This window comes from Hyla sarda, chromosome 8 (assembly GCF_029499605.1).
Source record: "Hyla sarda isolate aHylSar1 chromosome 8, aHylSar1.hap1, whole genome shotgun sequence".
Classification (NCBI taxonomy): Eukaryota; Metazoa; Chordata; class Amphibia; order Anura; family Hylidae; genus Hyla; species Hyla sarda.
This window is the reverse complement of record NC_079196.1, coordinates 141,159,084-141,184,603: the sequence shown is the minus strand read 5'-3', so window position 1 is coordinate 141,184,603 and position 25,520 is coordinate 141,159,084. Positions and strand designations below refer to the sequence as shown.

The 25,520-nt window shown below is 44.0% G+C and overlaps 1 protein-coding gene across 4 annotated transcripts in view; it reads right to left on the bottom strand.

Annotated features, from left to right (window-relative positions):
- Window positions 1-25,520, bottom strand: part of TBCCD1 (TBCC domain containing 1) — a 163,889-nt gene that overhangs the window by 113,828 nt on the left and 24,541 nt on the right. For all 4 annotated transcript variants that reach the window (XM_056536185.1, XM_056536186.1, XM_056536184.1 and 1 more), the window contains one exon: window positions 2,230-2,596. In XM_056536185.1, the coding sequence (XP_056392160.1) occupies window positions 2,230-2,596 (367 nt within the window). The remainder of the gene's footprint in view (window positions 1-2,229; window positions 2,597-25,520) is intronic.

Below are 25,520 nucleotides of genomic sequence, written 5' to 3'. Positions count from 1 at the left end.
TATTATTTAGGATACACTTGTGATTTTGGTTATAGCTGGGGGAGCTGCAAACCTTGTACCCATTATATGTTTGTAATAATACTGTAAATTTGAAGTGATATGCTTTATTGGCATGGTATTTCCTTAAACTACAGTTGATCTCATGTTACTTGATGCTTATGCTTTTTTCATGAGATTTCTGCTTTTACATGGTTTTACATATTTGTATATAACTCGATAAATGATTATTGTGTCCTATATGGGCATTTACTTTTTTTTGTGGAACTGTTGGGAAAATATGTCAGATCTATATTTATGACACAATAAATAAATATTATATATATATATAAATAAAAAATAAAGCTTTGATGAAGCGATGTGACCTGCTTTTAATAAAAGTTGGAATGAATAAATAAATATAAGGGAGGTCTGACGTTTTCCAAATATTTTTATTGATAAAGCCTTTTCATTTTGTGTTCTGTGAACTATGAAAAAAGGATGTAGATATGATCAATTGATATACATTTTTCTGTACTGGTCCAAAGTTGTCAGACATTTTCATCAATTAGGACATTAAAGTTGCTGATGTATGAACAATGAAAATCAGACTGAAAGGGCTATTCCGGAGGAAAAAAACTAAAATATGACTCAAGTTAAGTGGTGCCAGAAGATTACTGATTTGTAAATTACCTTTATGATGTATTATATTATATTCCTTATAGGTGGCTTCCAAAGGCCCTGGGTGGCCTATGGCCACCCAAACCAAACATATACTTTCTTCTCTGTTAGTCTTCCCTACTTTGATATTGTTGCTATATGCACAAAATGTAAACTAAAGAGGTACTCCAGGGAACCTAAACTATCATCTATCCATAGTTTCTCAGCCAGTGACTGGCTGAACAGGCTGTGACACAAGTGTGTCTCCAAAGGTGGGGACAGGCGAATTCCAGGAACTGGCAAGTAGATGGGCCCCGAGGGGGTCCCAACTGTCTGACCCCTGTGATCATACACGTATCCTTTACCCTGTAGATAGTAGAAAAGTTAGGGTTCATCTTTAATTGCTCGTTTAAAAAAATTCAACATGCCTTTTTCAACTTTTCAAAGAAAACAATTCAACACAATTTGTGTCACTGCATGTGGAAATGTCCAAACAATTTAACTATAACACAGTGAATGGTAATTTAGTTTTGCTATAGTCATTCAAATACTATTGTACTGCATTAACCCATTCAATAGATGCTCTGCTTATACAGCCTGTGGTAGACTGTAGAATCAGATTAGTCAGAGCAGGCACCAAGGCCTTCAGAAGGCCTTATGTTGCCATGACAACTGACCGACTCCCTATAGTTGCATCACAGGGAGTTGATTTCAACCCTCAAACACCAATGACAAGTGCCGAATGCTGTTTAAATACTGCTGTCAGCTTTGCTTTGCTAGCTGGCAATGGAGATTGTTCTGTGTCTGCTATGTGCTGTTGAATGCAGCTGGAAGGTGCCAGGTATAGGACAGACTTTGTTCATTCATCCTTTTCATACACCCCTAATGGAGCCATGACTGATCTATCAGTGGTGAGTCATTAAGACTACATCAAATACTCCTTCTTGAAGATCCCAAAGCGCTGCCAGTAAAATGGTCAACTCAACCTGTGCATTAAAACTTTTATTGGTATAAAAACGTACAACGCGTTTCAAAGCCGGACCAGCTTCTTCTTCAGGTGAACTGAGGACGAAGCCGGTCTAGCTTTGTAACACATTGTAAGACTTTATACCAATAAAAGTTTCATGCATGGGTCGGGTTGACATTTTTACTGGCAGCGAATCATGCTGGAATCATCAAGAACAAGGGGTATTTGCTGTAGTCTGATGCCTTGTAGCATAAGAAGGAGGAACAGCAGTCTGGTTTTTAATAACAAGCTTCGCTTTGAGTTGTGCTGGATCTTTCACAACATGCCCAGGTGAGTCGGTCCTTGACCTTCACCTGGTGCTTTTTTTTTTTTTTATTTCTTTTTTTTTATTTTTTTTAAAGAGGTTAACTAGAGAGGTAGTTTACAAATCTGTAAAGCTTTCTGGCATCAGTTGATTATTTTTTTTCAGTTTTTTTTTTTTTTTTTTATCTTCAATAAACCCAACAGTTTACATTTTCCTAATAACTTACATCCCCTTCATTCTCTCTCTATTTAAGTGAATAAAGGTTTTACAAAGATTGCGGAGCAAATTACAAATGACATAAAAAGTAATAATATTATCTTACTCTGTTGTGCCCAAGCCAGTTTTCTTCCAGACTTGATACATGTAGACATTCCAAATGGATTAACCACAAAGCATTCCTTTATCCAGGCTTGCAACTTTTTAAGGGAGAACGTTTCACTTGTCTTTGAATAACCACTAACATTTTGCAATGGCTGCCAAAGGGCTAAATCAATAAAAGAATGGACAGTTCTATTTTTGTCTACTGTTCCTTCAAGAAGGAAGCCAAGAGCTTGAGCAGCTTCAAGGGATAAAAGACTACAATGACTTGAGTGAGAAGATTTAGTGAGCTGATCAGGCTCCAAAAGCATCTCCAAAAGATATGGTATGTGATTCTGCATGAATGCATGGTGGCCATAGTCATCCCAGTTCTAACAAAACAAAAAAAAGAAAGATGATATTATTTAAAGATCTTTTCCACAAGTTAGATTACAGGAAGACACAATGTGTCATGCAACCCCCCCCCCCCCCCCCCCCACACACACACACACACACACACCTGTCCCTGCACAGCTGCACTTTGGTACACTAGTTGCAGCCCTAGCTTGGAATGCAGGAGAAGAGCAGAATAAACCTTCCCAGAGACTTCACTCTGACCTGGTGAGGATTGCTGCATTATTGCCCTGTCCCTATGTCACACAGAAACATGTAAGATAGTCAGCAGAAAAATACCATCTGATTCATCTTGCTTGACCTTATATTATATCCTTCTTATTTTAGGATAAATATTTTGCTTAAAGTGGCATACTGTGAATTTACTATCCACATCTGCTGGAAGTGTGTACTACCCTTCCATTAAAACAATATCTTCTGACATCTCAATGCCGGGTTGACAACCAACTTCCCATCAACATCAAGTTTAAGGAGGTGGGAGATAAAAAGAAGGGAAGGGGATGCGTTTCTATTTTGCCACACTGTTATTGCTTCATGTATAAATTTTCTTCTAAGAATTTGTCTAAACCTGTTTTGAAGAGCTCATCTGTTTTTTTCTGTGACCAGTTCCTGAGGTAGACTGTTCCACAAATTAACCGTTCACATGGTAAAGGAAGCTTGTAGCCTCTGAATATTAAAGTTTTCTCCACTTAAAGGGAGTGCCCTCTTGTCCTTTAACCCCTTCAGGACCAAGCCCATTTTGGCCTTAAGGACAGGAGCGTTTTTTGCACATCTGACCACTGTCACTTTAAACATTAATAACTCTGGAATGCTTTTACTTATCATTCTGATTCAGAGATAGTTTTTTCGTGACATATTCTACTTTAACATAGTGGTAAATTTTTGTGGTAACTTGCATCCTTTCTTGGTGAAAAATCTGTAAATTTGATGAAAAATGTGAAAAATTTGCATTTTTCTAACTTTGAAGCTTTCTGCTTGTAAGGAAAATGGACATTACGAATACATTTTTTTCTTGATTCACATATACAATATGTCTACTTTATGTTTGCATCATAAAATTGACAAGTTTTTACTTTTGGAAGACACCAGAGGGCTTCAAAGTTCAGCAGCAATTTTCCAATTTTTCACAAAATTTTCAAACTCAATATTTTTCAGGGACCAGTTCAGTTTTGAAGTGGATTTGAAGGGTCTTCATATTAGAAATACCCCATAAATGACCCCATTATAAAAACTACACCCCCAAAGTATTCAAAATGACATGTCAGTAAGTGTTTTAACCCTTTAGTTGTTTCACAGGAATAGCAGCAAAGTGAAGGAGAAAATTCACAATCTTCATTTTTTACACTCGCATGTTCTTGTAGACCCAATTTTTGAATTTTTGCAAGGGGTAAAAGGAGAAAATTTTTACTTTTATTTGTAGCCCAATTTCTCTAGAGTAAGCACATACCTCATATGCCTATGTAAAGTGTTCGGCGGGCGCAGTAGAGGGCTCAGAAGGGAAGGAGCGACAAGGGGATTTTGGAGAGTACGTTTTTCTGAAATGGTTTTTGGGGGGCATGTTGCATTTAGGAAGCCCCTATGGTGCCAGAACCGCAAAAAAAAAAAAAACACAAGGCATACCCATTTTGGAAACTAGACCCCTCAAGGAATGTAACATGTGATAAAGTGAGCCTTAATACCCCACAGATGTTTCATGACTTTTGCAAAATGTAAAATAAAAAAAATAAATATAAAATGTTTACCTAAAATGCTTGTTTTCCCAAAAATTTTACATTTTTAAAAAGGGTAGTAGCAGAAAATACCCCTCAAAATTTGCAGGCCAATTTCTCCCGATTCAGAAAAGACCCCATATGGAGGTGAAAAGTGCTCTGCTGACGCACTACAGGTCTCAGAAGAGGAGTAGTCACATTTGGCTTTTTGGAAGCAAATTTTGCTCTGGGGACATGCCGCATTTAGGAAGCCCCTATGGTGCCAGGACAGCAAAAAAAAAAACCCACATGGCATACCATTTTGGAAACTAGACCCCTTGGGGAACGTAACAAGGGGTTAAGTGAACCTTTATACCCCACAGGTGTTTCACGACTTTTGCATACGTAAAAAAAAAATATTTTTTTTTAACCTAAAATGCTTGTTTTCCCAAAAATGTTACATTTTTAAAAAGGGTAAAAGAAGAAAATGCCCCCCAAAATTTGTAACAATTTCTCCCGAGTACGGCGATAACCCATATGTGGCCCTAAACTGTTTCCTTGAAATACGACAGGGCTCCAAATTGAGAGCGCCATGTGCATTTGAGGCCTAAATTAGGGACTTGCATAGGGGAATTCTACGCCAGTGATTCCCAAACAGGGTGCCTCCAGCTGTTATAAACCTCCCAGCATGCCTGGACAGTCAACGGCTGTCCGACAATACTGGGAGTTGTTGTTTTGCAACAGCTGGAGGCTCCGTTTTGGAAACAGTGGCGTACCAGACGTTTTTCATTTTTATTGGGGAGGGGGGCTGTGTAGGGGTATGTGTATATGTAGTGTTTTTAACTTTTTATTTTATTTTTTGTTAGTGTAGTGTTTTTTGGGTACAGTCACACGGGCGGGGGTTCACAGTAGTTTCTCGCTGGCAGTTTGAGCTGCGGCAGAAAATTTGCCGCAGCTCAAACTTGCAGCCGGATACTTACTGTAAACCTCCGCCCATGTGAGTGTACCCTGTACGTTCACATTGGGGGGGGAGGGGGGGGGGGGGGGGACATCCAGCTGTTGCAAAACTACAACTCCCAGCATGCGCTGACAGACTGTACTGTACTGTACTGTACTGTAGGCACACTGGTTATGTATCACTGAGTTTGTGACCTAACTCAGTGTTTCACAACCATTGTGCCTTCAGCTGTTGCAAAACTACAACTCTCGGCAGTCACCGACAGCCAACGGGCATGCTGGGAGTTGTAGTTATGCAACCAGCAGATGCACCACTACAACTCCCAGCATGCACTTTAGCTGTCTGTGCAAGTTGGGAGTTGTAGTTATACAACAGCTGAAGGTACACTTTTCCATAGAAAAAATGTGCCTCCAGCTGTTACAAAACCATAAGTCCCAGCATGCCCATAAGGGAATGCTGGGAGTTGTGGTTGTCTGCCTCCTGCTGTTGCATAACTACAGCTCCCAGCATGCCCTTTTTGCATGCTGGGAGCTGTTGCTAAGCAACAGCAGGAGGCTGTCACTCACCTCCTGCTGCTGCTCCGGGACAAAGGTCAGTCTCTCGCCGCTGCCGCTCCTGGGGCCCCGATCCCAACATTGACGCCAGGGATCGGGGTCTCCAGCTCCCGGGGTCCATGTCCCGCACCAAATCACGTCCTCCGGAAGAGGGGCGGATCGGGTTGCGGGAGTGACACCCCCAGCAGGCGCCCTGATTGGTCGGCCGGTAAACCGGCCAACGAATCAGGGCGATCGTGAGGTGGCCCGAAACATGTCTGGCCTTTCATAAAGAACTTGTTACTGTCTGCCACCTGAATTACTGACATTACCCTATGCAATCATCCTTGCAAGTGCTGCAGCCCCTTGTCCAGGGTACCACCGCATAGTGTGATACACGCCCAAACAGCAACGGCCACACGAGGACGCCGCTGCCTTGAGTGCACACACTTTCTGTTACCTGGAGTTACTACCATCAAACAGGACGCCTTTCCGTGCCATCCAGCGGGCATTCAAGTTCAGGACCAGCTGGCAGCCATGCCACCCAGCAGACAGGCAAGTCCTGCAATAGCTGAAAGCCTCCACACCAGGACGGTAAACCTTCTTGCAACTACCAGTTGCGCATCAAGCTAGGACCTCAGGTAACATCTGCCAGCAGGCCGGGTGCAAAACCGTGCCAACCTGCGAGCAAGTTTTTCTCCTATCATACTAACCCATGGATGTACAAACTGTCACCTTCTGTTCTGTTATACTACTAGCAGTGTAATGCCAAGACTATGAACTAACAATCCCGAGTGCACCACTGTTACTAGTGCCTTGAGTGAATCACACAGGGCATTTTACACATTTTATTTATAAGGTGGCAGATTTACAAGTTATTTTAGTATATTTCTTTTATTATATCTCTTCCACCATTTTTTTTACCGTTAACACGCCATAACATTTTGCTATATTTTATGTACTGTACTGGCTCTGTGTCAGATTCAAAAACATTTATTTATTGTACATCTTAGCAAAACATTAAAGGAGAACTCCGGAATATAAAAATTGTGGCCCATACTGCCGGCAGTAAAAAAATAAAGATGTACATACCTTCCTCCGCTCCCCCGGGGCCTCCGGTAACCGGCTCTGGTCTCCGCAGCGATCCACTTCCTGGTTGCTGGTGGTCGGATGAGTCTTACTGCGCTCAGCCAATCACCGGCTGCAGTGAAGTCCCGACTCGGCCGGCGATAGGCTGAGCGGCAGTGTGACGTTTTTGGCCCCGGCAGCAGGTGCCGGAGTAGTGAAGAATTTTGTATCCTGAAGCTTTTTCACACTGACGCTCAGCCTATCGCCGGCTGAGTCTGACTTAGCTTCGGCTGGTGATTGGCTGAGCGCAGTAGGATTCATCCGACCACCGGCAACCAGGAAGTGGATCGCGGCGGAGACCGGAGCCGGTTACCGGAGGCCCCGGGGGAGCGGAGGAAGGTATGTATATCTTTATTTTTTTACTGCTGGCACTATGGGGGACAATTTTTATGTTCTGGAGTTCTCCTTAACCTTTCTAATATAATTCATAAGAAAATGTTAATTCCTTTTTATAGAAATCATGGCTTTGTCCAATCTGAAGCATAGGCATGGACAAAGTCCAGTAAGTTAGGGTGGGCTAGCGCTCCCCTGTGCTCTCTCCTGTCTGATAGGACATGAGAGAGCACAGAGGAGTACTCTCAGACTGGAGAGAGCACAGTTATTTTTTTTAAAAGAAGTAAAACAAAATCAAACCTATATAAGTTGGGTATCATTTTAATCGTATGGACCTACAAAATAAAGGTGTGTTATTTTTATCGAAAAGTGCTCTGCGTAGAATCTGAAGCCCCCAAGTGTTATAAAATTGTCGTTTTTGTTCTTCAATTTTGCCCCACAACATTTTTTTTTGGTTTCGCCATAGATTTTGTGGTAAAATGATTGATGTCATTACAAAGTAAAATTAGTGGCGCAAAAAACAAGCCCTCATATGGGTCTGTAGGTGGAAAATTTTTAAGAGTCATGATTTTTAGAAGGTGCAGAAATGAAAAAGCCCTGTGCCCTTAAGGGGTTAATTTGTAGAGTGGGTAGATATGGTGGTTGGGGCAGAGTAGGTAGTTTCCCCCCTCCCCTCATTAAGTAGTTAGTTTTCTCCAGTAGGTTGACAGGTCCCCTTTATATAGTAGTAATAACAGAAGTCTCCTTTAGGTAGTAACAGCAGTAGTTCCCTTTATGTAGTAGTAATAGCAGTACCCCTTTTAAGTAGTGACAGAAGCAGTCCTCTTTATGTAGTAGTAATAGCAGCAACCCCCTTTACATAGTAACAGAAGCAGTCGCCTTTAGGTAGTAGTGATAGCAGAAGCCATCATAAAAAGGTAGTAACAACAGCAGTCCCCTTTAGGTAGTAGTAATAGTAGCAGCCCCCTCCCTTCTCTCCTCCTCCCCCCCCCCCCTTAGGTAGGTAGACAGGCGGTCTTCCCCATAGCCGCCCCTCACCTCTCTAGCTCAGTAGGTCTCATGTAAAAATAAAACAACAAAAAGAAAAAAAGTCACCTCCTCCCCACGCCCACATAGAGTTATTCAAGTCTGCACCCAGATCGCACAGAACTGCCCTGGCAACATGACAGACATTATGTGCAGCCTCCAGGTGTGCAGGTACTGGGGTGAATGCTTATAGTTTTTAGCTCAGACACAAAGGTCCTGACACTAAAGTCTGACGCTGTAGGCGCTAGGACAGGGAAGAAATAACATATTTAATTTATTTAGCAATGATATAGAGGATGGCATGAACAGCTCTGTTTCTATCTTTGCAGATGACACCAAGCTTTGTAGCACGGTACAGTCTATAGAGGATGTGTATAGGTTACAAGATGACTTGGATAGACTAAGTGTCTGGGCATCCACTTGGCAAATGAGGTTCAATGTGGATAAATGTAAAGTTATGCATCTGGGTACTAATAACCTGCATGCGTCGTATGTCTTAGGGGGAATTAAACTGGCAGAGTCACTGGTAGAGAAGGATCTGGGTGTACTTGTAGATCACAGACTACAGAATAGCATGCAATGTCAAGCTGCTGCTTCCAAAGCCAGCAGGATATTGTCATGTATAAAAAGAGGCATGGACTCGAGGGACAGGGACATAATACTCCCCCTTTATAAAGCATTGGTACAGCCTCACCTGGAATATGCTGTTCAGTTTTGGTCACCTGTCCATAAAAGGGACACTGTGGAGCTGGAAAGGGTGTAGAGACGAGTGACTAAACTAATATGGGGCATGGAACATCTTAGCTATGAGGAGCGATTAAAGGAGTTACAATTGTTTAGTCTTGAGAAGAGACGTTTAAGGGGGGATATGATAAACGTATATGAGTATATTAATGGCCCATACAAAAAATATGGAGAAAAACTGTTCCAGGTTAAACCCCCCCAAAGGACTAGGGGGCACAGCCTCCGTCTGGAAAAGAAAAAGTTTAGTCTCAAGGGGCGACACGCCTTCTTTACCATGAGAACTGTGAACTTATGGAACAGTCTACCTCAGGAACTGGTCACAGCAGGAAAAATTAACAGCTTTAAAACAGGATTAGATAAATTCCTGGAACAAAATAACATTAATGCTTATGAAGAAATATAAAATCCTATCCCTTCCCCAATATCGCGCCACACCCCTACCCTTCAATTCCCTGGTTGAACTTGATGGACATATGTCTTTTTTCGACCGTACTAACTATGTAACAGGCAATGTCCGTGGATCGGTTTCCGCCATTGAGCAGGTTCAATGTTCTGGTGCAACTATCTAACTAGAATTTTCTGTCGGAAAGTCAGACCAGAAAATTTCACAGTGTGGATGGCTTAAAGGAGTACTCCGGTGCACACTTTTTTCATGTTATCCCGTCCGGACTGCAAAATAAAAGAATACGCACTTCATCTTAACTGCCAACGAGCCCCCGGAGCTCCGGTACAGGTGTTCGGTCCCCGGGCTGTATTCTTCTTACTTCCGGTTAGCCCGGCACGTCACACGGAGCTTCAGTCTATCACTGGCCGAGGCGGGACATCGCTGCGGCCAGTGATAGGCTGAAGCTCCGTGTGACGTGCCGGGCTAACCGTAAGTAAGAAGAATACAGCCCGGGGACCGAACACCTGTACCGGAGCTCCGGGGGCTCGTTGGCAGGTAAGATAAAGTGCGTTTTCTTTTATTTTGCAGCCCGGACGGGATAACATGAAAAAAAGTGTGCACCGGAGTACTCCTTTAACACCTGTAAAACCCCTTCACCTGTATGTTAACCTTGGAATTTCCAACTGAATTACGGTCGTAAATTCTGTAGTGTGAAAGCAGCCCGAGTCTCAGCTGGAAGAGGAAAAATGAACATACCAAAAAAAAAAAAAAAATGTATATATTGATTCACATATACAATATGTCTACTTTATGCTGGCATTATAAAGTTGACACGTCTTTACTTTTGGAAGACATTAGAGGGCTTTAAAGTATAGCAGCAATTTTCCAAACTTTCAACAAGAAATTCAAAATCAGAATTTTTCAGTGTCCAGATAAGTTTGAAGTGGTTTTGAGGGGCCTTTCTTTAACCACTTAAGGACCCTTGACGTACGCGTACGTCATGACACCCTGGTACTTAAGGACCCATGACGTACGCGTACGTCATGGAGAATTCCGGCCCCTGCCGCGCGCCGAGCGGGGATCAGACCGGGATGCCTACTGAAATCGTTCAGCCGGCATCCCGTGCAAACGCTCAGGGGGGGGGGGTCATCAGACCCCACCTCATGTCGGCGAACGCGGCAAATCGCAAGTGAAATCATTACGGGTCTATGGTGACCCATAATATAAGGGGGATCGCGGTTGTCTAAGACACCCAGGATCCCCCTGAACCGATAGGAGTGAGGTGGCAGGGGTGTCACCCCTCCTATCCCTGCTATTGGTGGTCTGGACGCGACCACCAATAGCAGATCGGGGGGGTTAACTTTCGTTTTCCTCCGTCCTGCCCACCCACAATAGGTGGGCCAGGACAGGGAAACGACGGGGACCGGCGCCGAAGATCCACTTACCCATCCAGGCGGGCGACGGAGGCTGCGGGTGATGGAGATCGGCGGGCGGCGATGTCGTGCGCCTGGATCCGACGGAAGCCGGTGAGTTGCCTAGCAACATCTGGAGGGTACAGTTTGAGACCATCATACAGTGGTCTCTAACTGTAGCCCTCCAGATGTTGCAAAACTACAACTCCCAGCATGCCCAGACAGCTGTTTGGGCATGCTGCAATATGTAGTTTTTCAACAGCTGGAGGGCTACAGTTTGAGACCACTATATCGTGGTCCCTAAACTGTAGCCGTCCAGATCTTGCAAACTACAACTCCTAGCATGCCAAAATAACTGTTTGCTGTCTGGGCATGCTGGGATTTGTAGTTTTACAACAGCTGGAGGACCACAGTTTGGAGATCACTTTACAGTGTTCTCTAAAACTGTAGCCCTCCAGATGTTGCAAAACTGCAAATCCCAGCATACCCAAACAGCTGTCTCAGCATGCTGGGAGTTGTAGTTGCATACCTCCAGCTATTGCATAACTACATCTTCTAGCATGCCCTTCGGCGATCAGTACATGCTGGGAGTTGTAGTTTTGCAACAGCTGGAGGCATACTGGTTGGAAAATACTGAGTTAGGTAACAGAACCTAACTGAAGGTTTTCCAACCAGTGTGTCTCCAGCTGTTGCAAAAGTACAACTCCCAGCATGCACGGTCTGTCTGTCAGTACATGCTGGGAGTTGTAGTTTTGAAACTGATGGAGGTTTGCCCCCCTATGTGAACGTAGCATTCACACTGGCAGGTTTACAGTAAGTTTCCTGCTTCAAGTTTGGGCTGCGGCAAACTTTTCACCGAAGCGCAAACTCCTAGCGGGAAACTCACCGTAACACGCCAGTGCGAATGTACCCTAAAAACACTACACCAACACATAATAAAGAGTAAAACACTACATATACACCCCCTTACACTGTCCCCCGCCAATAAAAATGAAGAACGTATTGTATGGCAGTGTTTCCAAAACTGAGCCTCGAGCTGTTGCAAAACAACAACTCCCAGCATTTCTGGACAGCCACTGACTGTCCAGGCATGCTGGGAATTTAGCAACAGCTGAAGGCACCCTGTTTGGGAATCACTGGTGTAGAATACCCCTATGTCCACCCCTATGCAATCCCTAATTTAGTCCTCAAATGCGCATGGAGCTGTCTCACTTCGGAGCCCTGTCGTATTTCAAGGAAACAGTTTAGGGCCGCATATGGGGTATTTCCGTACTCAGGAGAAATTGCACTACAAATTTTCGGGGGCTTTTTCTCCTTTTACCCCTTATGAAAAGGAAAAGTTGGGGGCTACACCAGCTTGTTAGTGTAAAAAAAATTTAAAATTTTACACTAACATGCTGGTGTTGCCCCATACTTTTTATTTTCACAAGCGTTAAAAGGAAAAAAAGACCCCCAAAATTTGTAACGCAATTTCTCCTGAGTACAGAAATACCCCATATGTGGGCGTAAAATGTTCTGCGGGCGCACAACAAGGCTCAGGAGTGAGAGCGCACCATGTACATTTGAGGCCTAAATTGGTGATTTGCACAGGGGTGGCCAATTTTACAGCGATTCTGACATAAAGGCAAAAAAATAAATACACACATGTGATCCCATTTTGGAAACTACACCCCTCCCGTAATGTAATAAGGGGTACAGTGAGCATTTACGCCCCACAGGTGTCTGACAGATTTTTGAAACAGTGGTCCGTGAAAATGAAAAATTAAATTTTGCATTTGCACAGCAAACTGTTCCAAAGATCTGTCAAATGCCAGTGGGGTGTAAATACTCACTGCACCCCTTATTCAATTCTGTAAGGGGTGTAATGTCCAAAATAGGGTCACATGTGGGGGGGGGGGTCCACTGTTCTGGCACCACGGGGGGCTTTGTAAACGCACATGGCCCCTGACTTCCATTCCAAACAATTTTTTTCCCCAAAAGCTCAATGGCGCTCCTTCTCTTCGGAGCATTGTAGTACGCCAGCAGAGCACTTGATATCCACACATGGGATATTTCCATACTCAGAAGACATGGGGTTTCAAATTTTGGGAACCATTTTGACAAAATTAGTATGTTTGAAATTGCCCTATTTGGACCACCTATAACTTTCTCATTTTTCCGTATATGGGGCAGTATGAGGGCTCATTTTTTGCACCATGATCTGTAGTTCTTATCAGTACCAGTTTTGTTTAGGTTTAACTTTATAAATTTTTTATACATTTTTTTGGGAATAAAATGTGACAAAAAAAGCAGCAATTTTGGACATTTTTTTACGCTTACGCTGTTCACCGTACAGGATAATTAACAATATATTTTAATAGTTCAGCCTATTTTTTTTTTAAATCAGATATTTTTATTAAGAGAGTTTAAACATTTTTAAAACAAAAACAGTACACCAACAGTAAACCCCCCCTCCACCCACCTTACAAACAAACCATCCGTCTCTCCCCACTGCAGCATCAATAATACATACTAGTAGTGAACTAGAGGTTACCCATATCCCGATGAAATCGCTCCCTCACACCTTGCACAATAGTTCAGACTTTTACGCACGCGGCGATACCAAATGTGTATTAATTTTTATTACGCTTTTTTGGGGGTAAAATGGTAAAAACTGACGTTTTACTTTTTATTGGGGGAGGGGATTTTTCACATATTTTTTACTTTATTTTTTATTTTTTTATCCTTTTTTTTTTTTTTTTTTTTAAACACTTTTTATGTCCCCATAGGGGACTATTCATTGCAATCAGTTGATGGCTAATACTGTTCAGTGCTATGTATAGGACATAGAACTACTCAGTATGATCAGTGATCTTCTGCTCTGGTCTGCTCGATCTCAGATCAGAGCAGAAGACCCTGGGATACGGCTGGAGCCAGGTGAGGGGACCTCCGGCCGCCATGCTGGATGATCGGATCGCCGCGGAAGCGCTGCGGGCGATCCAATAATCTGTGCCAAGTACCACACCGCTGCAGATGCCACGATCTGTATTGATCACGGCATCTGAGGGGTTAATGGCGGACATCTGCGCGACCCGGGCATGACGCGAGCACCGCTCCGATGCTCCCGATCATGGCGGCGCCTAAATGTACGTCATGGTGTACGTCATGTACCACATCACCATGAAGTACATGTACGTCCATTGTCGTTAAGGGGTTAATTATTCGTGAATCTTTTTTGGATATTCAAATTATCCACATTAGTACCGCATGGTCTAAATGAGACCATCGAAAATGTTCGATAATTATTTGCAGGCCGTACTTACTGACACTGTATAGTCTACATGGTTTGCACAATAAAACCCCTTTTAAAGAAAAATTATTCCTATCACATTACCATAACCTTCTGTTCCATATATACATTTTACATGCTCTGCATATGCCATAATCATAGCCCTCTGTTCTGTACATACATTTTTCATGCTCTGCAGTTGCAATATGACCACCGCATTTTCTCGATTATTGCTGACATTATCTTCATTTTTCAACTGTTGCTAAACTCTACTCCCTATACTCAGATACATTGGATTAAATATATATGTACATATCACTTCTACATTTACATCCTATATTTACACCATTTATTATTTAACCCCTTAAGGACCCAGCCAATTTTCAGTGTAGGACCCGGCCATTTTTTGACCACTGTCACTTTAAGCATTACTCTGGGATGCTTTCACCTTTTCTGTGTCCGAGAAGGTTTTTTCCTGAAATATTCTACTTTATGTTAGTGGCAAATTTCCGTCGATACTTGCATCATTTATTGGTGAAAAATTCCAAAATTTTATGAAAAAATTGGATATTTAGATTTTATTTTTTTTAAACATTGAAGCTCTCTGCTTGTAAGGAGAATAGACATACCAAATAAAATTATACAGGGTGATCCATTTATATGGATACACCTTAATAAAATGGGAATGGTTGGTGATATTAACTTCCTGTTTGTGGCACATTAGTATATGTGAGGGGGGAAACTTTTCAAGATGGGTGGTTACCATGGTGGCCATTTTAAAGTCGTCCATTTTTAATCCAACTTTAGTTTTTTCAATAGGAAAAGGGTCATGTGACACATCAAACTTATTGGGAATTTCACAAGAAAAACAATGATGTGCTTGGCTTTAACGCAACTTTATTCTTTCATGAGTTATTTACAAGTTTCTTTGTTTACAGCCAATGACATGTCGTCAAGGTTAACACGTGGGGAGCGGATAGAAATTGTGTTGATGTCTGGTGAACGCAGTAACCGGGTCATTGCAGCAGATTTCAATGCAAGACGAGACCACCCATCTCCCATGCTACAGTTAGCAAGCAGTTAGCAAACTAAAGCTGTCCTAGCTTCATTCAGCAAGAGCCCACAGTGTAGCACTTGCCGCATGTCACTGGAGAGTGGCATTAGTCGAATATCCCTTCGGCAGATATTAGCTACTCACAAATGGCACCCTTACAATCTCCAGCTACTGCAGCATCTCAACGAGGATGACCCAGATCGGCGCACTGAATTTGCAGAATGGGCAAAACAAAAATTGGAACAGGATCCTCAGTTTACGCAGAAGATTTTGTTCAGTGATGAGGCAAACTTTTATGTGAATGGTGAAGTTAAACAACAAAACCACCGCTATTGGTCTGACACTAACCCACATTGGATAGATCCCTCCAAGACTGTTGGAACACAAAAATAGATGGTATGGTGTGGTATATGGGGTACAAAGATAGTGAGGCCATTCTTAATCAATGGAAACCTCAAGGCCACTGGATATGCAAAATTGCTACATGATGATGTGTTTCCCTCTTTATGCACTGAAGCTGGCACGGTCCCCGAATTTTTCCAGCAAAATGGTGCACCACCACATTATGAGTGTCAGGTCCGAGCATTCCTAGATGAACAGTTTCCTGGAAAGTGGATTGGTCGTCGTGGGACAGTTGAATGGCCCCCAAGGTCTCCCGATCTGACCCCCTTAGACTTTTATCTTTGGGGTCATCTGAAGGCAATTGTCTATGCTGTGAAGATATAAGATGTGCAGCACCAGAAACTATGGATACTGGAAGCCTGTGCTAGCATTTCTCTTGCGGTGTTGCTATCAGTGTGTGAAGAGTGGGAGAAGAGGGTTGCATTGACAATCCAACACAATGGGCAGCAGATTGAACACATTTTATAAGTGGTCAGAAACTTGTAAATAACTCATGAAAGAATAAAGTTACGTTAAAACCAAGCACATCATTGTTTTTCTTGTGAAATTCCCAATGTTTAATTTGTCACATGACCCTCTTTCTATAAAAAAAAACTAAAGTTGGATTAAAAATGTCCGACTTCAAAATGGCCGCCATGGTCACCACCCATCTTGAAAAGTTTCCCCCCTCACATATACTAATGTGCCACAAACAGGAAGTTAATATCACCAACCATTCCCATTTTATTAAGGTGTATCCATATAAATGGCCCACCCTGTATATTGATTCACATACACAATATGTCTACTTTATATGTGCATCATAAAGCTGACATGTTTTTACTTTTGGAAGGCATCAGAGGGCTTCAAAGTTCAGCAGCAATTTTTCACAAAATTTTCAAAATCTGAATTTTTCAGGGACCAGTTCAGTTTTGAAATGCCTTCATATTAGAAACACCTAATAAATGACCCCATTATAAAAACTGCACCCCTCAAAGTATTCAAAATGACATTCAGTAAGTGTGTTAACCCTTTAGGTGTTTCACAGGAATAGCAGCAAAGTGATGGAGAAAATTCAAAATCTTCATTTTTTACACTCGCATGTTCTTGTAGACCCAGTTTTTTTAATTTTGCAAGGGGTAATAGGAGAAAAAGTCCCCCAAAATCTGTAACCCAATTTCTCTCGAGTAAGGAAATACCTCATATGTGGATGTTAAAGGGGTACTCTGGTGCTTAAACATCTTCCTACCTATCCAAAGGATAGGGGATAAGATGCCTGATCGCGGGAGTCCCGCCGCTGGGGTCCCCCGGGATCATGCACGCGGCACCCCGTTTGAAATCAGTCCCCGTAGCGTGCTCGCTCCGGGACTGATTACCGGCGAACGCAGGGCCGGCGGTGTGTGACGTCACGCCTCCATGTGATGACACTCTCCGCTCCTCGATGCAACCCTACGGGAGGGGGTGTGATAGCTATCACGTCCCCTCCCGTAGGCTTGCATTGAGGGGGGGAGCGTGATGTCACACAGGGGCGGAGGCGTAACGTCACACGCCGCCCGACCTGCGGTCGACCATAATCAGACCCGAAGCGAACACGCGCCGGGTATGATTACAAACGGGGTGCCGCGTGCATGATCCCGGGGGTCCCCAGCTGCGGGACTCCCGTGATCAGGCATCTTATCCCCTATCCTTTGGATAGGGGATAAGATGTTTAAGCACCGGAGTACCCCTTTAAGTGTTCGGCGGGCGCAGTAGAGGGCTCAGAAGGGAAGGAGCGACAATGGGATTTTGGAGAGTTTATTTTGATGAAATGGTTTTTGGGGGGCATGTAACATTTAGGAAGCTCTTTGGTGCCAGAACAGCAGAAAAAACCCCACATGGCATACCATTTTGGACACTACACCACTCAAGGCACGTAACAAGGGGTCCAGTGAGCCTTAACACCCCACAGGTGTTTGACGACTTTTCATTAGTCGGATGTGTAAATGAAAAAACATTTTTTTCACTAAAGTGCTGTTTTTCCCCTCCAAAATTTACCATTTTTACAAAAGGTAATGGGAGAAAATGCCCCTCAAAATTTGTAACCCCATCTCTTCGGAGTATGGAAATACCCCATGTTAGGACGTAACATGCTCTGCAGGCGAACTACAATGCTCAGAAGAGAAGGAGTCACATTTGGCTTTTTGAAAGCAAATTTTGCTGAAACGGTTTTTGGTAGGCATGTCGCATTTAGGAAGCCCTTATGGTGCAAACACAGAAAAAAAAAAAAAAAACACATGGCATACTATTTTAGAAACTACACCCCTCAAGGAACGAAACAAGGGGTATGGTGAGCCTTAACACCTCACAGGTGTTTTATGACTTTTTGTTAAAGTTGGATGTGTAAATGAAAAAAATAATTTTCTCACTAAAATGCTGGTTTTTCCCCAAATTTTACATTTTTACAAGGGGTAATTGAAGAAATGGGGTTACAAATTTTGGGGGTAATTTTCTACTGAGTATGGAAATACCCCATGTGTGGACATCAAGTGCTCTGCTGGCAAACTACAATGCTCAGAAGAGAAGGAGCGCCATTGAGCTTTTGGAGAGTGAATTTGTTTGGAATGGAAGTCAGGGGCCATGTGCGTTTACAAAGCCCCCAGTGGTGCCAGAACAGTGGACCCCCCCCCCCCACACGTGACCCCATTTTGAAAACTACACCCCTCACAGAATTTATTAAGGGGTGCAGTGAGTATTTACACCCCACTGGCGTTTGACAAATCTTTGGATCATTTTCCCATCCAATTTTTATGAAAATTCATCAAACACCTGTGGGGTGTTAAGGCTCACTATACCCATTGTTACATTCCATGAGGGGTGTAGTTGCCAAAATGGGGTCACATGTGGGTATTTAGTTTTTTGCGTTTATGTCAGAACCGCTGTAAAATCAGCCACCCCTGTGCAAACCACCAATTTAGGCCTCAAATGTACAAAGTGCGCTCTCAGTCCTGAGCCTTGTTGTGCGCCGCAGAGCATTTTACGCCCACATATGGGATATTTCCGTATTCAGGAGAAATTGCATTACCAATTTTGGGGGTCTTTTTTTCCTTTTACCACTTGTGAAAATAAAAAAAAGTATGGGGCAACACCGGCATGTTAGTGTAAAAAAAAAAAAAAAAAAAAATTTTAAACTAACAGGCTGGTGTGGCCCCCAACTTTTCATTTTCATAAGGGGTAAAAGGAGAAAAAGCCCCCCAAAATTTGTAGTGCAATTTCTCCCGAGTACAGAAATACCCCATATGTGGCCCTGTTTCCTTGAAATACTTTGAAGTGAGAGCGCGCCATGCGCATTTAAGGACTAAATTAGGGCTTGCATAGGGGTGGACATTTGGTATTCTACACCAGTGATTCCCAAACAGGGTGCCTCCAGCTGTTGCTAAACTCCCAGCATGCCTGGACAGTCAGTGGCTGTCTGGAAATGCTGGGAGTTGTTTTGTAACAGCTGGAGGCTCTGTTTTGGAAACACTGCCGTACAATACATTTTTCTTTTTTATTGGGGGTGGGTAAGGGGGTGTATATGTAGTATATGTAGTGTTTTACCATTTATTATGTGTTAGTGTAGTGTTTTTAGAGTACATTCGCACTGGCGGGTTACGGTTAGTTTCCCGCTAGGAGTTTGCGCTGCAGCGAAAAATGTGCCGCAGCTCCAACTTGAAGCAGGAGACTCAAACCTGCCCTTGTGAATGTACCCTGTACATTGAAATGGGGGGGGCAAACCTCCAGCTGTTTCTAAATTACAACTCCCAGCATGTACTGACAGACCGTGTATGCTGGGAGTTGTACTTTTGCAACAGCTGGAGGCACACTGGTTGGAAAACCTTCAGTTAGGTTCTGTTACCTGACTCAGTATTTTCCAACCAGTGTGCCTCCAGCTGTTGCAAAACTACAACTCCCAGCATGTACTGATCGCCAAAGGGAGATGTAGTTATGCAACAGCTAAAGTTACGCAACTACTATTCCCTGCATGGCAAGACAGCTGTTTGGGCATGCTGGGATTTGCAGTTTTGCATCATCTGGAGAGCTACAGTTTAGAGACCACTGCACAGTGATCTTCAAACTGTGGCCCTCCAGATGTTGCAAAACTACAAATCCCAGCATGCCCAGACAGCAAATCAGCTGTCTGGGCATGCTAGGAGTTGTAGTTTTGCAGGATCTGGAGGGCTACAGTTTAGAGACCACTATATAGTGGTCTCAAACTGTAGCCCTCCAGATGTTGCTAGGCAATTCACCGGCTTCCGTTGGATACAGGGAGCCAGCCGCACAACATCGCCGCCTGCCGATTTCCACCGTCGATCGTGACCCGCAGCCTCCGCCGATGGGTGAGTGGACCTTCGGTGATGGTCCCTGTCGGTTTCCCCGTTCTGCCCCGCCTATTGTGGGTGGGCAGAACCCCCCACCCCCGATCTGCTATTGGTCATCGCTTCTATATGACCAATAGCAGGGATAGGAGGGGTGGCACCCCTGCCACCTCACTCCTATCCCTTCAGGGGGATCGTGTCTTGGACAACCCCGATCCCCCTTATTTTCCGGGTCACCATAGACCCATATGACCCGGAATTGCGCAAATCGCCAGTGTGAATTCACTGGCGATTCGCAGCGATTGCTGACATGGGCATTTGTGCAGGGACCGGAATTCCCCCCTGGGCATTTGCACGGGGTGCTTCTGATCCTTATTTCCCCCTGGGCATTTGCACGTCATGGGTCCTTAATACCTTAAGGACGGAGCCCATTTTCACCTCTAGGACGAAGCCCTTTTTTGCAAATCTGACCACTGTCACTTTAAACATTAATAACTCTGGAATGCTTTTACTTATTCTGAGATTGTTTTTTCGTGACATATTCTACTTTAACATAGTTGTAAATTTTTGTGGTAACTTGCATCCTTTCTTGGTGAAAAATCACCAAATTTGATTTAAAAATTAAAAATTTTGCATTTTTCTAACTTTGAAGCTCTCTGCTTGTAAGGAAAATGGATATTCCACTTTTTTTTTTGGATTCACATATACAATATGTCTACTTTATGTTTGCATCAAAAAATTGACGAGTTTTCACTTTTGGAAGACACCAGAGGGCTTCAAAGTTCAGCAGCAATTTTTCACAAATTTTCAAACTCAATATTTTTCAGGGACCAGTTCAGGTTTGAAGTGGATTTGAAGGGTCTTTATATTAGAAATACCCCATAAATGACCCCATTATAAAAACTGCACCCCCAAAGTATTCAAAATGACATTCAGTAAGTGTTTTAACCCTTTAGGTGTTTCACAGGAATAGCAGCAAAGTGAAGGTGAAAATTCACAATCTTCATTTTTTACACTCGCATGTTCTTGTAGACCCAATTTTTGAATTTTTATAAGGGGTAAAAGGAGAAAATGCATACTTGTATTTGTAGCCCAATTTCTCTCGAGCAAACACATACCTCATATGTCTATGTAAAGTGTTCGGCGGGTGCAGTAGAGGGCTCAGAAGCGAAAGAGAGACACATGGCATACCATTTTGGAAACAAGACCCCTTGAGGAACGTAACAAGGAATTAAGTGAGCCTTAATACCCCACGTGTTTCACGTGCATATGTAAAAAAATAAAATAAAATTTCACTAAAATGTGTGTTTCCCCCCCCCCCCCCAATTTCACATTTTTGCAAGGGTTAATAGCAAAAAATACCCCCCAAAATTTGAAACCCCATCTCTTCTGAGTATGGAGGTACCCTATAAGTTGACCTGAAGTGCACTATGGGCGAACTACAATGCTCAGAAGAGAAGGAGTCATATTTGGCTTTTTGAGAGCAAATTTTGCTCGGGGGGGCATGTTGCATTTAGGAAGCCCCTATGGTGCCAGGACAGCAAAATAACCCCCACATGGCATACCATTTTGGAAACTAGACCCCTTGAGGAACGTAACAAGGGGTACAGTAAGCATTTACCCTCACTGGTGTCTGTCAGATCTTTGGAACAGTGGGCTGTACAAAATTTTTAATTTGCACAGCCCACTGTTCTAAAGATCTGTCAGACACCAGTGGGGTGTAAATTCTCACTGCACCCCTCATTACATTCCGTGAGGGGTTTAGTTTCCGAAATGGGGTCACATGTGGGGTTTTGTTTTTTCTGCGTTTGTCAAAACCGCTGTAACAATCAGCCACCCCTGTGCAAATCACCTCAAATGTACAAGGTGCACTCTCCCTTCTGGGCCTTGTTGTTCGCCCCCAGAGCACTTTGCGCCCACATATGGGGTATCTCCGTAGTTGGGAGAAATTGCATTACAAATTTTGGGGGGCTTTTTTCCCCTTTTACATCTTGTCAAAATGAAAAGTATAGGGCAACACCAGTATGTTAGTGTAAACAATTTATTTTTTTACACTAACATGCTGGTGTAGACCCCAACTTCACCTTTTCATAAGGGGTGAAAGGAGAAAAAGCGCCCCAAAATTTGTTGGGTAATTTCTCCCGAGTACGGCGATACCCCATATGTGGCCCTAAACTGTTGCCTTGAAATACGACAGGGCTCCAAAGTGAGAGCGCTATGCGCATTTGAGGCCTGAATTAGGGATTTGCATAGGGGTGGACCATAGGGGTATTCTACGCCAGTGATTCACAAACAGGGTGCCTCCAGCTGTTGTAAAACTCCCAGCATGCTTGGACAGTCAACGGCTGTCCAGCAATACTGGGAGTTGTTGTTTTGCAACAGCTGGAGGCTCCATTTTGGAAACAGTGGCGTACCAGACGTTTTTCATTTTATTGGGGAGGGGGGCTGTGTAGGGGTATATGTAGTGTTTTTTACTTTTTATTTTATTTTGTGTGTAGTGTAGTGTTTTTAGGGTACAGTCACACGGGCGGGGGATTACAGAGAGTTTCCTGCTGTAAGTTTGAGCTGCCGCGCAAAATTTGCTGCATCGCAAACTTGCAGCCCGATACTCACTGTAAGCCCCCTGCCCATGTGAATGTACCCTGTACATTCATGGGGGGGGGGGGGAACCTCCAGCTGTTGCAAAACTTCAACTCCCAGCATGCACAGTCTATCAGTGCATGCTGGTAGTTATAGTTTTGCAACAGCTGGAGGCACACTGGTTGGAAACAGACAATGTTTCCCAACCAGTGTGCCTCCAGTTGTTGCAAAACCACTACTCCCAAACATTCTCAGGCATGCGTGAAGTAGTAGTTCGGCAACATCTTTAGAGCCAGATGTTGCCTTACTACTCCCAGCATGTTTGGAGTTGTAGTTTTGCAACACCTGGAGGATTACAGTTTGCAGACCACTAATACAGTGGTTCCCAAATCTGTGCCCTTCCAGATGTTGCAAAACTACAACTCCCAGTATGCCAAAATTGTCCAGGCATGCTGGGAGTTGTAGTTCTGTAACACCTGGCCCTTCAGATGTTGCAGAACTACAACTCCCAGCATGCCTGGACAGTAAGGGCATGCTGGGGATGTGTAGTTTTGCAACATCTGGAAGGGCACAGTGGTCTCCAAACTGTGGACCTCCAGATGTTGCAAAACTGCAACTCCCAGCATGCCCAGACGCCAAGGGCTGTCTGGGCATGCTGGGAGTTGTAGTATACAGGGTCCCATTACTGCAATGCATGTCGCTTTACGGCGACGTGCATTGCTGTAAAGGGCCCGACCGTGGCTGAATAGGAACTCACCTGTCGCCGCCTTCATCGCCGGGATCCGGGTCTTCAGGGACGAGGCAAGTACCGGGGCCAGGCCCCAGCACTCCCCCGTCCCCCGCCGCGTCCTCCGGTCTTCCTCCCGTCCTCTCCTGACTTCCAGGGGCCGGGCAGGGCGGGAGGAAGTAACCGCCCCCCCCTGCGATTGGATCGGTTAGCTAACCGACGGATCGCAGGGGATAGGTGGAGGTGGCAGGCTTGCCACCTCGCTCCTATACTCCAGCATGGTCCTGGCTGTCTGTGACAACCGGGATCATGCAAAATTACCTGGCGGTCGGGTCCCAGAGACCTGATCAGCCCGGTATCGCCGCAGATCGCAAGGGCCCCCCTACATGGCCCCCCTCGGCGTTTGCCCTGGATGCCCGCTGAAGCATTTCAGCAGGCATCCGCTTCCGATCTCTGTCCAGCGTGCAGCAGGGACCGGAAAACGCCAGGGCGTATGGATATGCCCTGGGTCCTTAAGGCCCAGGGTGTGAGGGCGTATCCATACGCTCTGGGTCCTTAAGAGGTTAAATACCCCTTTTGTGGACAAATTGCTGTGAAGGGAAGTAGCAACATTTGGCTTTTGGAGAGAAAATTTGACTGGAATAGTTTTTGGGGGCCATTTACGCCCCCTTCCCATAGACTTTCGTTGAGGGGGCGGGCGTGACACCACGAGGGGGCGACCTCGAGCACGGAACCCCGCACACAGCGGTCGGAGTAATAAACTTCCGGACGCTGCGAGTGGAGCTCCAGAAGGCAGGGCACTGGAGAACCCCTTTAACTCCCCACAGGTGTTTGATGACTTTTCGTTAAAGCTGGATGTGTACATTATTTTTTTCACTTTAATACTAGTTTTCCCTCAAATTGCCCGCCAAAATTTGTAACCCCATTTCTTCTGAGTATGGAAATACCCCATTTGTGGACGTCAAGTGCTCTGCTGGCGAACTACAATGCTCAGAAGAGAAGGAGCGCCATTGAGCTTTTTGAAAGAGAATTTGTTTGGAATGGAAGTCAGGGGCCATGTGTGTTTACAATGCCCCCCGTGGTGCCAGAACAGTGGACCCCCCCCCCCCCCCCAACATGTGACGCCATTTTGGAAACTAAACCCCTCACAGAATTTAATAAGGGGTGCAGTGAGTATTTACATCCCACTGGTGTATGACAGATCTTTGGAACAGTGGGCTGTGCAAATGAAAAATTACATTTTTCATTTTCACGGATCACTGTTCCAAAAATCTGTCAGACACCTGTGGGGCGTAAATGTTCACTGTACCCCTTATTACATTACGTGAGGGGTGTAGTTTCCAAAATGGGGTCACATGTGGGAGGGGTCCATTGTTCTGGCACTATGGGGGCTTTGTAAACACACGTGGCCTTCAGTTCCAGACAAATTTTCTCTTCAAAATCCCAATGGCGCTCCTCTTCTGAGCATTGTAGTTCGCCCGCAGAGCACTTTACATCCACATATGGGCTTACAAAATGCGGTTAAAATTTTCGGGGCTTTTTTCCGATTTTCCCTTGTGAAAATCAAAAATTTAGGGTAACACCAGCATTTTAGTGAAAATATTATTTCTTTCTACATTTTCCCATCCAACTTTAATGAAAATTCATCAAACACCTGTGGGTGTTAAGGCTCACTATACCCCTTGTTATGTTCCGTGAGGGGTGTAGTTTCCAAAATGGGGTCACATGTGGGTAAATATTTTTTTGCGTTTATGTCAGAACCGCTGTAAAATCAGCCACCCCTGTGCAAATCACCAATTTAGGCCTCAAATGTACATAGTACACTCACTCCTGAGCCTTGTTGTGCATCTGCAGAGCATTTAACGCCCACATATGGGGCATTTCCGTATTCAGGAGAAATTGTGTTATAAATGTGTTTTTGTTTTTTGCTTTTACAGCTTGTGAATGGGGAGTATGGGGCAACACCAGCATGTTAGTGTAAAAAATTATTTTTTTTTTTACACTAACAGGCTGGTGTAGCCCCCAACTTTTCCTTCTCATAAGGGGTAAAAGCCCCCCCAAAATTTATAGTGCAATTTCTCCCGAGTACGGAGATACCCCATATGTGACCCTAAACTGTTTCCTTGAAATACGACAGGGCTCTGAAGTGAGAGAGCGCCACACGCATTTAAAGACTTCATAGAAATTGCATAGGGGTGGACATTGGGAATCTATATATGTTATGTTTTACCCTTTATTATGTGTTGTGTAGTGTAGTGTTTTTATGGCGGGTTTCCCGCTAGGAGTTTGCGCTGCGGCGAATAATTTGCCACAGCTCCAACTTCAAGCAGGAAACTTGCTGTAAACCCGCC